The 13,678-nt window shown below is 39.5% G+C and overlaps 1 protein-coding gene across 1 annotated transcript in view; it reads right to left on the bottom strand.

The window, feature by feature from the left end:
• Positions 1–13,678, bottom strand: part of SPON1 (spondin 1) — a 177,116-nt gene that overhangs the window by 17,028 nt on the left and 146,410 nt on the right. The window contains exon 7 of the mRNA XM_021401755.1: positions 12,046–12,110. Coding sequence (XP_021257430.1) covers positions 12,046–12,110 — 65 coding nt within the window. The remainder of the gene's footprint in view (positions 1–12,045; positions 12,111–13,678) is intronic.

The raw sequence follows: 13,678 nt of genomic DNA, 5'->3' as shown, positions 1-13,678 counted from the left end.
CCGTGCTGTCACGGTGTGGAAGAAAACTTCATTTATGCCCGGACTGGCAGATACTGGCTTGTACCCCCACCTTAGGCTGGACAGTGTAACGTGACAGTGAGAGATAACAAGAGAGACAGAGATTTGTGGAAAAAAGAATCGATTTTTAAAAATAAAAGGTAAAGATGCTATAGAAATAAAAGCTGCCATGGAAGAATCAAAATGGATACTTTCTAGAACACTATTTAGAGGCGGGGGAGAAGCTACAGAAATCTTTGCATCACATGCCATTATTCCCAGAATGCACGTCATCAAGCTACCTAAACTGATATGACTTGGAGCTGTTAGGTGCAAACAGTACAACCATGCTAGGGAAAGATTACACCTAAAAACCACACAGCCACAGAACGTGACATGGCTTTTTTGCTTTATGGTTTTATCTCTTTGCAATAATAGATACAACAGCATCCCTAGAAAGCATGCAGGAACTTACTACTATCACAGCTTATAACTAAATTTTTAGGTCTAAAATGAGAAATTTTAATTATTAAAATTGCATTCCTGTTCCTTTGTGAGCAGTTCAGCATGGAACCTGAATTTTTTACAGGTAAAGCTTTTTCATCTTCTCTGCATAACAAATATTCTGCTAGAAAGCATTTTTCCATGTAGGATTATGACAAGAGATCTCATCAAATAAATTGAAATCATAAATCTGAAAAAGATACTTACTTTAATTGACGCATCTGGATTTATTCTGCAGATAATCTGTTTTTCCTCCTGCCTTTATTGTATTTCCTATTAAACTTTAAGAAGCTTGTTTCTAAGAAAATAGGTTGGACTCAGAATAGTTCCATGATTCTTAGTTTTAGGACTTCAAGAGAATTTTTCCACTTGTAATTATTGGAAGAAAGATGTCACACTGTAGGATGACTGAAGAAAGAGTGTTTCATCATCTACATCTGTCTATGCAACATATAAACCTCAGCTCCTGATGACTTGTTGCAAGGGTAACACTGGCCATGGTACAGCGTGCAAATGCCAGTTCATACACGCTGCTTCATTCCACCTCTTCTTGCTGCTCACCAACGTACCTCACCTTTTACTACTGTTGATCGTTCTGCGTCCCAAAAGGTCTCACTCCAAAAATGTCTCTCTCATCAGTCTGAGTGAGCTCTGCACTCAGTTTTGCTCTCGCTGCCTTCCCCTGGCTTCCTCTATGTCCTTCTCAAAACTTTCTCAAATAAGGTCAGCTTCCAAAGAAATAATGAGCTACCAGACATGAACAAGCAACTGTGGCAATACTGAGATCTTTATACCTTCATTAAACTTGGTCAGATGTGAATGGGTTTCTCAACTCATTGATTATCAACTCATTTTTCCAAAACATGGCAATAAAAGACCTTTATAGTTATCAAACTATTAAAACATTTTAACTGTAAGCACAACACTGTATCTTGCACTAGCTTGGCTTGGAAATTTCAATCTGAATGCTTAACAAACAGGGAAATTAAACCAACAGAACAGAAAGTATTGTAATAAGTATCATACAAAGTGAACTATAATTGACACATTTTGCATATTTTACACTTATCAGAAAGTGAAACCATTGGACAAAATCATTCAGACAGTAAAGTGACTGAACATGCAACTTCCCTCTGGTCAGGCAAACCCTGCAGTAACTTGCTACTGTTCTGTGCCAGCTGTGCCAGCTGTGCTGTGTAATGACACACGGTGCAACACCACCCCGTAAGGAGCCCGGATGGACACGTCTCTGTGGGTGCTTTCCTTGAGATCAGGATTTCCCAGTGCCTCACCTACCTTTGGCTGACCTCCTGGAGCATCCACAGAGGGCAGACTTCACTTCTGGCCCGCAGCTTTCCCCTGCACTCCCGCTGCGGCTGCAGCCACAGTCCCTGTGACCCCAGGCAGCCTCCTGTCCCCAAAACACGGCAGCCTCTCCGCGCTGTCTCATTCCATGGATCTGCTCCTGCTGCAGCATACTTCTTATGAATATAGATAGCTTAGGCAGCTATTCATTATGAAAACTGTTCATGGCTATAAATGAATAGACTACAGAGATTGTGACGCTTTCACCATAGAATTAAGTTTGAGTTTTAAGTTTAGATGAGACTTACCTCACACAAAGTCTTTTGAAAATATTCCCAAAGTGTCTACTTAAGGCAAAATATGAGCCATACTACACAACATCACAACTTTTATTTTTATAGAAGTGTATCTCTACTTGGAAAGAGATGCTTAGGGATTTAAGAAGTACTTCTAAGCGTCTCAAAATTTAAATCAACTCATCTGTCAAGAGAGAAGCACATCATAATTCTTCAGCAAAAAAAAAAAAACCCTCTTATCTTTTCTTCTTGGATAACATAGATCCAGTGATATGTCAAATATAACCACATTTCACTCATCTCACTTCATTATAATGGCAAGTCACCGAGAATAAATTTGTAACTGAGACAGTTTATCAGCCTATGCCTTGTTCCAATTCCTCATGCTCTAGCTACTAGCAATTTTATATCCTTTTTTTTTTTTTGAGTTGTTCATGATGACTTGTTATGAATGAGATAGTTAGGCTTGTACAAATTTAATTACTTCTTGGCTGGAAGTTTTATTTTCCTGGATGCAGGTGTTACTGCATTGAAAATCACGTTATTGTGACTTCAGCGTGCTTCAGGTACAGTACCGTCCCCGTTACAATGGCAATAGCAGGGTTGGGTTTCAAGGCAGACTGCTCAATCAGGTGCCATCCCAGCAATGGTCTCACTACTACGGTCAAAGATCTGTCAATAATTGTGAGTTATTAGCTGCAGTTACACCATAAGCTATTTCTACCAATTCCCCCCTGTCCCCCCCCTCAAAAAAAAAAAAAAATCCTTAAATTGGTCATTAAAGTTGGCTTTAGAACACTATTTTGCATTGTTTGATGGTGATAGTTACTTGGGTTTCTTTTTTGATCAGTTGTTCTATTTGAACAGTTCACACTACCCACTTTACTGTACGGAAAGTAGTACGGAGTGTACCCTCACAATTCGTACTGATGTCACTACTTACATTAGGAAAGTCCAATGTATGAGATACCATGTCATCTGCTAACTGAGCAGCTACACACCAATGAAATTATTTGCACCTTAGTGTTGGAGTAAATCAGCTGACATTAACAGCATCACCGCACACAGTGAGAGAAAGATTTATCTGTAATACAGAAGTTTAAGTGATTATTTTTAAGAAAATAATCTAAAATTGAAGGAATACTGAACTTTGTGACTAAAAATCATGTCTCTGTAGAGCCTTACACTACTATTAGGCTGCTTCTGTAGTAGTACTGCTACTAATCTCATTCTGTATTCTCTGTAATGATCCAATACATTATGTATTCAGCAAGGGCTGTACTATTCACAACTATATTAAATATTCACTACTATTCACTACTGTATTAAAGAACAGAAAATCTTTTTCAAAGGTCTGTTATAGTATCAAGATCTTCCTGGTGTCCAAAACAGCAGGGTGTTGGAACAGGGCTGTGAGTTTTCCTGTATGTATCCTTCACACATCAGCTCTCTACATGCAGAGCTCCCCAAGTCCCACAGGCACTCTGAGGTCACTAGGTTGTGCTCACAGCATAACGAAGAGTTGCCCAGGCAGCCTACGTCATTTTCTCTTTAATTAAAATAACGTCACAGTCTTTCATATATTCCACCTTTACTCACCAAAAGATACGACAGTTGCTTGGCTTTTTTTCCTACAATAAGCATTAACTACACTTACCTTTTCACTATTAAAGAGACTTAAAGGTAATGCACCCATGTGCACATCATGAGATGTTCAATGGGTTAAATGCAGCTACACAGGTACATATAAACTTGAAAAGCAAGAAAATACCTGAACCTGTTTTCCTAAAAGTACAGGAGTGGAAGATAAATGCGGTGTCAACCAATTAGGAGAAAATACCTAACAAATGTGCAATAAAAATGAGAATTACACAGAATATAAGATGTAGCAATAAATGATAAGCTTCCTTGTTGCTGTATAACCCTCTGCTGACTCACAACAGGTGAAATTATACATGTACGAGTTTCAAATCATTAGGTGGAACGGTGTTTATAAGCAATTTGTAGAATCAAATGTTAATGATATACAGTGAATAGATGATTAAAAGACTATGCATGAGATGAGCTTTTCTTATCACTTTGGAGGAAACAAAAAATAAAATTTAAACTATGCCCGCTACAGCAGGTTAAATGCTGTTCAGAATAAGTCTGTATTTTGCCATCTAGCACGCCAGTTAAACCCAAACACAAGCTGTGTGTTAAACATCCCAGTGTCTCTGCTGGGTAGTCTATGGACTTGATTAGTGAAGCACCTGAATAATTTATTTATGATGTTTATTTTTATAAATTGCATCCTGACACCAATATCAGCATTTACTGACAGTGCATTGGGCGGCAGGACAGGAAATCATTTCAGCATTCTTCATGGGACAGGAAAGAAGTAATCTCAGGAGGCACTCCAAGAGTAGGCAGCACAAGAAGGTACTGGTTTTGAATGTACCCTATAAATATTTTTTTAATATACATCTTACTAAAGGAAAAATGCCAGCTTATTTGTGGAATGTGTGCACTTACACTTTATCCACATCTACAGTTTAGAAAGAAATAGATAATTCACAGAGATAGATAGGTAAATTAATTTCTCTTATTCTCCAGATAGATAGGTATAAACATCAATTTCATAAATTATTAAAAAAAAAATTACTTCTGGAGTATTTCCATGGAATCTTAAAAGGATTCCACAAATAATGTATTTATTTTGTAGGGAAACACAAACATGCCTACCTGGAATCTTCATTCTAAAAATACACACCATCTATTATGAATGTAATGCAAATTTATTCAATTTGTTCCTATTTCCAGCACAGAGAAATTAAACAAGTAATGGAAAATCAATTCAGCTAGTTCTAAGCAAATTATTTGCGCTATCATTTATTTTAAAATGTATTTTTGAGTTAACAGAAACATTTTTTCCTATGTTGAATTCAGTAAAAAAGGAAACCTATGTATGTGTTTTCTTTTCCACCATGTACCTAATTCGTGCATTCTACTTTAAGTGCTTTGCAGGTGTTTAAAAAAAAAATGCTAAAAACCTGGAAATGGAACGTATTTTTGTTGGCCAGGATCAGACTCTCTTCCAAGGTAGCCAGAAACTAAAAAAGCTATCGTCATTGGTGTAAGTGCCACAAAATAAAGACAGAGTGATTTCTAACTGGTGACAACATGCCACTGAGCTGTGCTTATTCCACACATACCCTTCCCCATCTTATGAAGCTGGTTAACTCACTCTTTGCCAAACATTTCTCACACAAATCTCTTGCAGAGACTCTTCTGTCTTCCCTCCCGTGTCTTGAGGGGCAGATTCTAGTGACTGTTTTCTTTCTCTGGCTAATAAATACTTACGTGTTCCATGCAAAACGACGAGGCTTGAGCGAAAAGAACATGGTTTGTGGTACTAAAGGGTGCTCACTATGTAAGTTGCTGCTTTGCCTTCTACATTCAGAGAAAAGCATTGCCATTCAAATATCATCAGCAAGAAAGAATTAAATGTAGACCTTCCAAGTACTGGGACAGCCTTCTCTGAATCAGGAGAAAGTATTTTGCTGGCCATACGGATGTGTGGCTAACTTGAATAGTGTACTTGAAGATTTCTGGCAGATCAGACCCTTGCTAACACAATACACAGTGGAGTGACTGAATTCAGGAAGTTCATTTGATTTAGTTGTGTCTGTTGGCTATCAGAGGTCTCCTCACCCTTGTGAAAATGTAGTCAGTTCTGGGAATGCTGAAGGTTAGTTGTACTTTGTGCACTTAGTAATGTTACTGCTAGCTATTTGGGTATGTAAACACTTCAAGAACCTTCAGTCACAGATGTAGGCTGAAATTATGAGAATGAGGTGCTCGTAGCAAATAGTTGTCTAAACGCCTTCCAATGTCCTTTTGTAAATCAGCCTCTCTCTATGAACCACACAAAACTTGCAACGTTTGAGATGTCAAAAAAGAGGCTCAGCTACACACATTGTTTACAAAGCTGGAGTCTTTCAGCCATCTGCCATCTGATGGAACTGATTAGATATTATCAGTAACATTAACATAGTCACAAATTGTTATTAAAGCTGCTTTCACTGCTGAAGCCATCTTTTAAGTATGCAACTGTATACATCGCCTTGGGCTGTTATCTTTAGTTTTACACAAGGATATTTATCAGTGAGACAACACAACATTAAGGCTGTGCGAGTTGTGAAGTGTAGGATATCAGACACAATAAATTGAGATCTTCAACAATGAAAAGTACAATGAGAAGAGGGAGTTATTTCATTATACTTTGAAGATACTGAAGAGTTCCATTTCTAAGTTAAGTGGTTCTCCATTTAATAGCATCTAAGTAATCAACCAATGACCTATATATCGAGGCTACTTTAGGAACAGATGTTTTGTGAGCACAAAAAGAATAGTATATTACAACAGAGTAAAAAAAAAAAAAAAAGTGAGTACAAAAGCAGTAAAACAAGAAGCAAACTAGATTGCCAAACAGATGAAATTCCCTACTCATCTGTGGCTTGGCACTGAATTCCCAAGCGCTGTTGCACTGAGTACAACAAATTCAATGCAGAATCAGAACATACAGCAAACATAATTTTTGTTCAAATTGTGGCAGAAGAATTCTGGAAGAAAATAAGGATTGAAAGACTAGAACGACAGGAGGAAAATGTAAGAGTGTGCCTGCATAATTCACTCCAGAGAGTGTGACCCATCAGTTCAAACATATTTTGAATCAGAGTCCTTTTGCATTTCCCATCATCTTTCTATTGGACACTAGCTGTTTGACTTCTGGAGCAGCTTGCTCTGTTGCCCAGCTTAGCTGTATTAGCTATCTTGATGCTGAAAAATATACTTGGAAATATTCTGTTATATTTTCTGATAAAGAAGAACAGCCTTAACTTATTTATAGTCAGAGAAAAGATACTATGGATTTCTAAAACCTGAAATGGAAGGGAATTGATGGGATAATTTGTAGGGGATGAAAAGGATACCAACTTATAAATTGTTTGGACTAAGAAGTTCTATCCCTCTGAATTACAAAGGAATAGGTCTCCTTTTCTGCTAAGCTTCACTTTGAAGTGCTTACTGAAGCATTTTCAGATAATCTCCAAATAAATGGGGAAGAGCTGCTTAAATAGAAAAGAGAAAGAATAAGGTCTGCACACAGTCAAGAGGAAGAGGAAAACCATAGGACCATAGCTACTCACTCAAACACTACAGAGAGCTGAAACAGAAGCAGTAGAGACATAAGGAAAGAGGGGTTTTCCAGACTGCAGTTTCAAATTGTAATCAAGAAAAATACCTGTTATTTTCTGTAGTGCTAAATGTTTTCCTGATTTAGAGGAACTACAAAAAGTAGCTGGACACAAGAATTACCAATCAAATACAAGGGCTGCTTTGAAAGGGATGCCCCTTATTTTGTTGACTCACAGCATCAGAGGTGGATGTTGGTGGTATGGCAGTAGAGCTTGAACATTCCCACCAATATCCTGTTACATTTTGTTACCGTGAGACAGCGGAGGGGCACTCTGACAAAATGGCGTCTGATTGGAACAGGTTGCCCAGAGAGGTGGTGGATGCCCCATCCTTTGAGACATTCAAGGAAGGCTGCACGGGGCTCTCACCAGCTGATCAAGCTGTAGATGTGGTGTCCCTGTTCGCTGCAGGAAGGCTGGATCAGATGGCCTTTAAAAGTCCCTTCCCACTCAAATGATTCGATGATAGTGATATGAGGTATGATAAGGATGTGCCATATATGATAATGATGGTGAGGAATCACAGAGCATGAAGGACAGAATGACCATGAAAAAACAGACCACTGTAAAAACAGTGAGAACCCTGACAACACTACATGGCTTGAACCACACCATACTGAAGACAATTCAGCCCTGGCCAAAATGTGCAATTGACAGCTGCTTCCATGCCCACCAACCTACTCGTGCCCATACCTCCCGAAAGAATCCTATTTTAATTCTTGTAATTGTCTGCATAACTCATGTTATAGAGTGGGACAAGCTGATCAGGATTTGTGTTTATTTTCTTCTGGTGGACTATCCTGACAAGCTCTTATTTACATGAAAAATGCTCACTGAGTCAAAATTTTTAAGAATATTAGCTCCTCTGGAATTTCACACACATCAGCTTTACAACTCTTAACCTCAGTATCCCCAAATTCTGATGTCATGGCTTGACTATTTTGCAATTGCCAGATATGCAAATTTGGATATCAGTTGTACCATCTGCATTTGCTGTATTTTATCTTTCACACTGCCAAAGGCCAATGATTTGCAGCTGGAAGTAAAATTTGGTTCTGCCTGAAAAACAGCTGAAAGAAAAGCACCAGTGAGCTGTGCTCTTGTTTATACAAGTAAGATAAGAAAAACTACTTTCATTTGACAGCGTGTTGTACACTGATACCATTACACCCGAGGAAGAATGCATTCCCTGCAAGTACTTTAAAGCCAGAATTTCAGACGCAGAACTTGGTAATACAAACATATGCAATGGCAAGCTGATTTATTGCTTGGTATGGCACTCCTCATGCTCTCAGTGTTGCTCTCCATTGGGCAACCTTAACACTAGCTGTCTCCTGCAGGAGAGTTTTTTTGCATGCTGGTGGCCTGGGTAAGAAACTGGGTAGAGGATTATGAAGTTGAATGACAGGAAAAAAAACAAATAAAAGAGAGTGACAAAGAGCAGGTGCATGCAGGAACCGAGGAGAGGAAGAATGGAAGAAAGACAGTGAAGTACTACAGTTACGGAGGATATAGTTCCCATAGCATGGTATTGTACTGGGGGGTAAGACAATACATTGAAATGTATTAGCCTTAACAATAATAAACGGCGAGTATTTGAGAAAATTACTCAGTATCACTGTGTCCTTCCCTGCTTAGTGCTGGCAGCTTGTCCCAGCACCCTGTGTAATTTAATGTAACCGAACTTAAATCTGAAACTAAAGACCTCTCCCTGGGGAGGAACTTTGTGCCCACTGGATCTGCATGCAGAAGTCTCTACTTGCTTCTTAAGTAGAAGAAAAGTTCCCAGTTACATTTCTGTTCTTATCTACTGTGTCAAGAACAAAAGGCTTTCTGCAAAACTGTCAGATTTTGACAGACTTACACACCTTTTGTGCCCTCAATCTAAAGAGAGCTTGAAACATTATTTAATGAGGTATAACCGGCCTCAGGAGTCATGGCTTCACTGACCAGCACTGACAAAGAAGAAAAGCTGCTTAACTCCAGGTGCACCTGTGAGAGAAGCCTGGCCCAGACCATCCTCCCAAAGATTTTTGGGGGTGACTGGAGTGGAGGCACAAGGGCTCACCACCTGCTCAAGATCTGGATGAGAAGTACCAGTTGCCTTGCTACAGCCTCTGTAAGGAAAGGCAGAGGTGCTGCAGTCTCCCTTACTGTTTCATAAAGAAGGGAGGGGAGCCGGCAGCCCCAGGGATCGCTGCTGGGACTGTCCCGTGTTGGCTACTGTGGCAGCAGTGCTGAGCCCTGTGTGCACTCTGCCTAGTATCTTTTCTCCCTGGTTTCACCTGAAGAGACAGGTCTGTCTGACCTGGCACCAGAGACAAGAGAACGCTGAGCCCAGCAATCTCCCTTCCACCACCCATGCAAATGTAACTGCTCTCCAGATTGTCCACAGCAGCGTGCAATTACCTCACTGCTCCTGAATCCCTCACAAGGTTTGGAAAGAATTGTTCCCCTCCTCCCTCTAGTTTGAAGTGCGACTGACAAACCAACTTTGTATTGATACCTGGGCAGGGTTACAAACGAGAATCACCATATAGAATCAGAAGGAAAACTGAAGAGTGAACGGGCAGAATTTGCCAACTTTTGACACTTCAGGCCTCTGGGAATTGGCACAATAGTATTACGCATTTTTGTAAGTGTTGTGAAACACATTCAGAAAGGTTTTTAGGCTCTGCTTATTATGACACATTGGAGCACGTCTCTGACATCAGTATCACACTGTATTATATACCAGATATGTAACTCATCGTTATGCAAAAGAAGATTATTCATGACTTTTACTCAATTGTTGATTAGCAAGATGGCTGTGTTATGCATAGTAATTGACCAAATGTTTCTCCTGAGCAGTCATTATCCAAAACCTGTACAATTCTAATTTAAATTCCAAGAGGGACAGTTGATAAAACAGAAATTAACACCAGAAGTTAATGGTAACTGAAAAAATTGTCTTCCTTTACAACTTCGATGAAGTTTTAAAATGGAATTAAAAAGGACATAATGGCAAAATATGATAAAAAATATTTAAAAAGCCAAAAATCCAACAGTGTCTATAAAGTGCAGGAAATGTTTTTTAAGGGAACACCTGCACAACATTGGAAAGCACAAATACCACTATTTATTCCTCTAAACATTGCTAAACAGTGAGAACTAGCAAACAGAAAAGATAAGGGGCTGGAAGAACATCTGGAGGATGTTGCAGAAGTGTTTGGATGCATGTTTGTGAAAGAGCACGTCTAGAAACACGGCAAACAGTAGTACCGCATTCCTTTAGGTTCATTACTTGAACATCCTTTAAAAACAGAATACTTGAACATTTCAGGAGAAAAACACCATAAAGAATGCCATTACTGTCATCTTGATCGACCACTTGCTTAACAACAGTCAAATAAAGTCTCACACACAACTCCTATGCACAGCCTACAACTCACAGTTGAAGCATATTCAAGCGATGGAAAATCCAGCTCATGCTCAGCTCATTTGCTCTGAAGGTTTGTCACACTGTTAGAGCCTTTCCCAAACATTTAGTGAGAATTTCCTTGTCACAAATTTCCATTGCTTCTATGCCACGAGGGGTTTCATAGGTTTTGATAGATTAGAGAACCATCAGCTTTCAGAAATCTTTTCACTTATGTAAGCTGTGATCACCTCCTAATTTTTTTATTTTTTTTTTTAATAAACTGAGTAGCTTAAATCTTAAGCTGCTTAAGAGTTTCTAAGCCTCTTATGGTAGTGAATGTTTTCTAAAAACTGAACTCTTCTGGCAGTATTTTTTTTTTTTTTTTTACTAACCTCCAAATTTTCACATACATTCTTAAACACGGATAACAAAACCAGGCACAGTATTTCACTAGCTGCTTTCTTTGTATTTTGTAGAGGCAGCAAGACTACTTGGTCCTTACAGTCTTGCAGTAATTACTCTGCTTCTCCATGGACTCAATTTGACCCAGCTAACGAGGGGACCCCTTATTCTAGGTTCTCCTCTTTAGTCACTTCTTATAAAACTCACTCATTTGGGCCTGGATGATTAGTACGAGCGTTGGGCCAAGCACAGATAAGGTATGCAGGAGCCAACTCGAGCTCTGCTCCCCTCGTAGACCAACAGTAAACTCAAGGGTGTCAGAGAGCTTTATCCCCAGAAGAGCTCTATCTCCTTTTCTGCTAAGTGCCAGAGAGCCCAAAGTTTGGATCCTGGGAAGCTACTTCATTGTTTCACTTGATAAAATAACTACGGTTGTACTACTCTCAGGATCACAACAGAGATCATCACAGAGTATTTCAGATAAGCATTTTAAGAATTATTCCTTCAAGAGGCTTTAGTTGGTGGATTGGGAATTCCCCAGACAGAACACCCCTTGTGTTTTTGAGTTATTTGCTGTTACCAGAACAGTGCATTAACAGGACACTAAAACATGCATTTGATCAAGCATTGCACAAACATGCTTGCTCAATGAAGGCACAAATTCCATGGGATGATCCTTCTGCTGTAGCAGTTAGTGAACCAAAGCACATAAAACACGAAGAGATGCGAAAGAGAGAAAAGCATTGTTTGCAAAACCAAAAAAAGATGAAAAACCCACCTTTCAAAATATTTTTAGATTTTTTTTTTTTTAAAGGAGTGAATGATTAGATGAGACAATCAGAGCATTCTGTTAGCCAACACTGAGCACAAGGCTATTGAGCCATAGCATTCCCCACTTACTTACACATTCAGAGGCTGCCAGGCGGGCCACTGTGCTTTTGCCTTGATAACTGTTAAAACCTCATCGCTCTGTGAAGAGAGACAGAAGAATAAAGCAATTAGGACAATTCTGCAATGACTTACAGCAAAAAGCAAGAGACACTAGATCACACTGTGCCTTCAAATTCTGACTGTGAGAAATATGCTTTGTCCTTTTTGTTATCTGGGCACCTCATGCCCTCAGCTGCCCGGCTTCACTGAGAAGTCCCCATGAACTCAAGTTGCAAGGATGGCACGCAAAGTCAGGCAGACCTTGGGCACAGTCTCCTCCCTTCTGCAAGAGTGGAAGTCAGGCTAAAGCAGCAGTTCACAGACATGTTATTTGTGCATGTCTGCCCAGTAAGAGGCTGCAGCCCTAGGCAATCTAACACATCCTGTGAGAATGTATGATATACTATTTAATATCCACCCATCTATAAGAGTCTGTTGTGGATGCACTGCAATCTCCTCCACGTAAAACCATGGATAGCACTTTCCCTTTGCTTTCCATTTACTCATGTAAAATTACAGGGTGAAATACAGCACCCACCAATTTGCAACAGTGTGGCAAAGCATTGTACAAACATCATTTCTTTAAGCCTGTAGCAGTTTCTGCATCAGCAGTTTTAAACTTTATATTGATATAATAAACACAGGACAAAGGCAGGAAACTATTAACAAGGCTCTGATGCCCAGAAGACATCTATCACACATTTTTTAGAAGCATTTTCCCCATCTCCCGTAGGAATTCATCCCTGTAATTTGCCTAGAGGAGCACAAAGTTCACAACTCACTCATATGATTTCCACTGTCTTTTAAAAATATTTCCCAATTACACTAAGAAATCCACCTCATACATTACAAGTAATTGGCACTTCCAACAGAGCTGGCCTTTCAGTTTAGTGATAATCGTGCTGTTTCCTGCTTGATAGCAATAGTTCTGATAGCCCAGGCTAGCTCTAATCCATGTACTCTTCTGTTTAAAGAAAACAATTTCCATTGGTTGTTTCTACTTCGCTCTGTATTTTTTTACTTCCCTTTTCTACCAGGCAAGGTAATTACAGCACTGACAGGCCCTCCCAGTAACACACAAGGTTTCCAGTCTCAGGATTACACATGCGACATGATCTCTTACTCGTCTCAGCGAGTGGATAACCCATCTTGTGAAAATATTTCTTATGAACACAGATGCCTGGCCAAGGCCAAGTGTTAACACACACTGAGCTAAGCTAGACAGACATCCGCCTCTATAAATGCAAGTATAAAAAGTTTTCATCGAACTCCTGCACTAGTAGTTGGAATAAAAAGAATTTTATGATGAAGCTAGCAGCCTGCATGACACAGGCAGAGGTTGGCTGGGGTAAGCCCCAGCACAGCCCTGTCCAGGCACATACTGTGTAGCAGGGACTGCATGTCCTAGTTCATCCATGGCAAAGTTATTTTTCCCTCCGTTCCTTTGTAAGAGAAGAGACAGTTTTCCCCAAACGTGATTTAAAAGGGAACAGATCAGAAGAGGCTAAAAGTCTGGCTTCATTCATTACTCATCTTCCTCTGTCAACAGAATTCACCTTAAATTCTAATTTTCTGTTTCAACACCTTAAGACTCTTCAGCCAGGCAT

Source organism: Numida meleagris, chromosome 6 (assembly GCF_002078875.1).
Source record: "Numida meleagris isolate 19003 breed g44 Domestic line chromosome 6, NumMel1.0, whole genome shotgun sequence".
NCBI classification, from domain to species: domain Eukaryota; kingdom Metazoa; phylum Chordata; class Aves; order Galliformes; family Numididae; genus Numida; species Numida meleagris.
The sequence above is the reverse complement of the archived record's forward strand: the minus strand, read 5'-3'. Positions and strand labels throughout refer to the sequence as shown.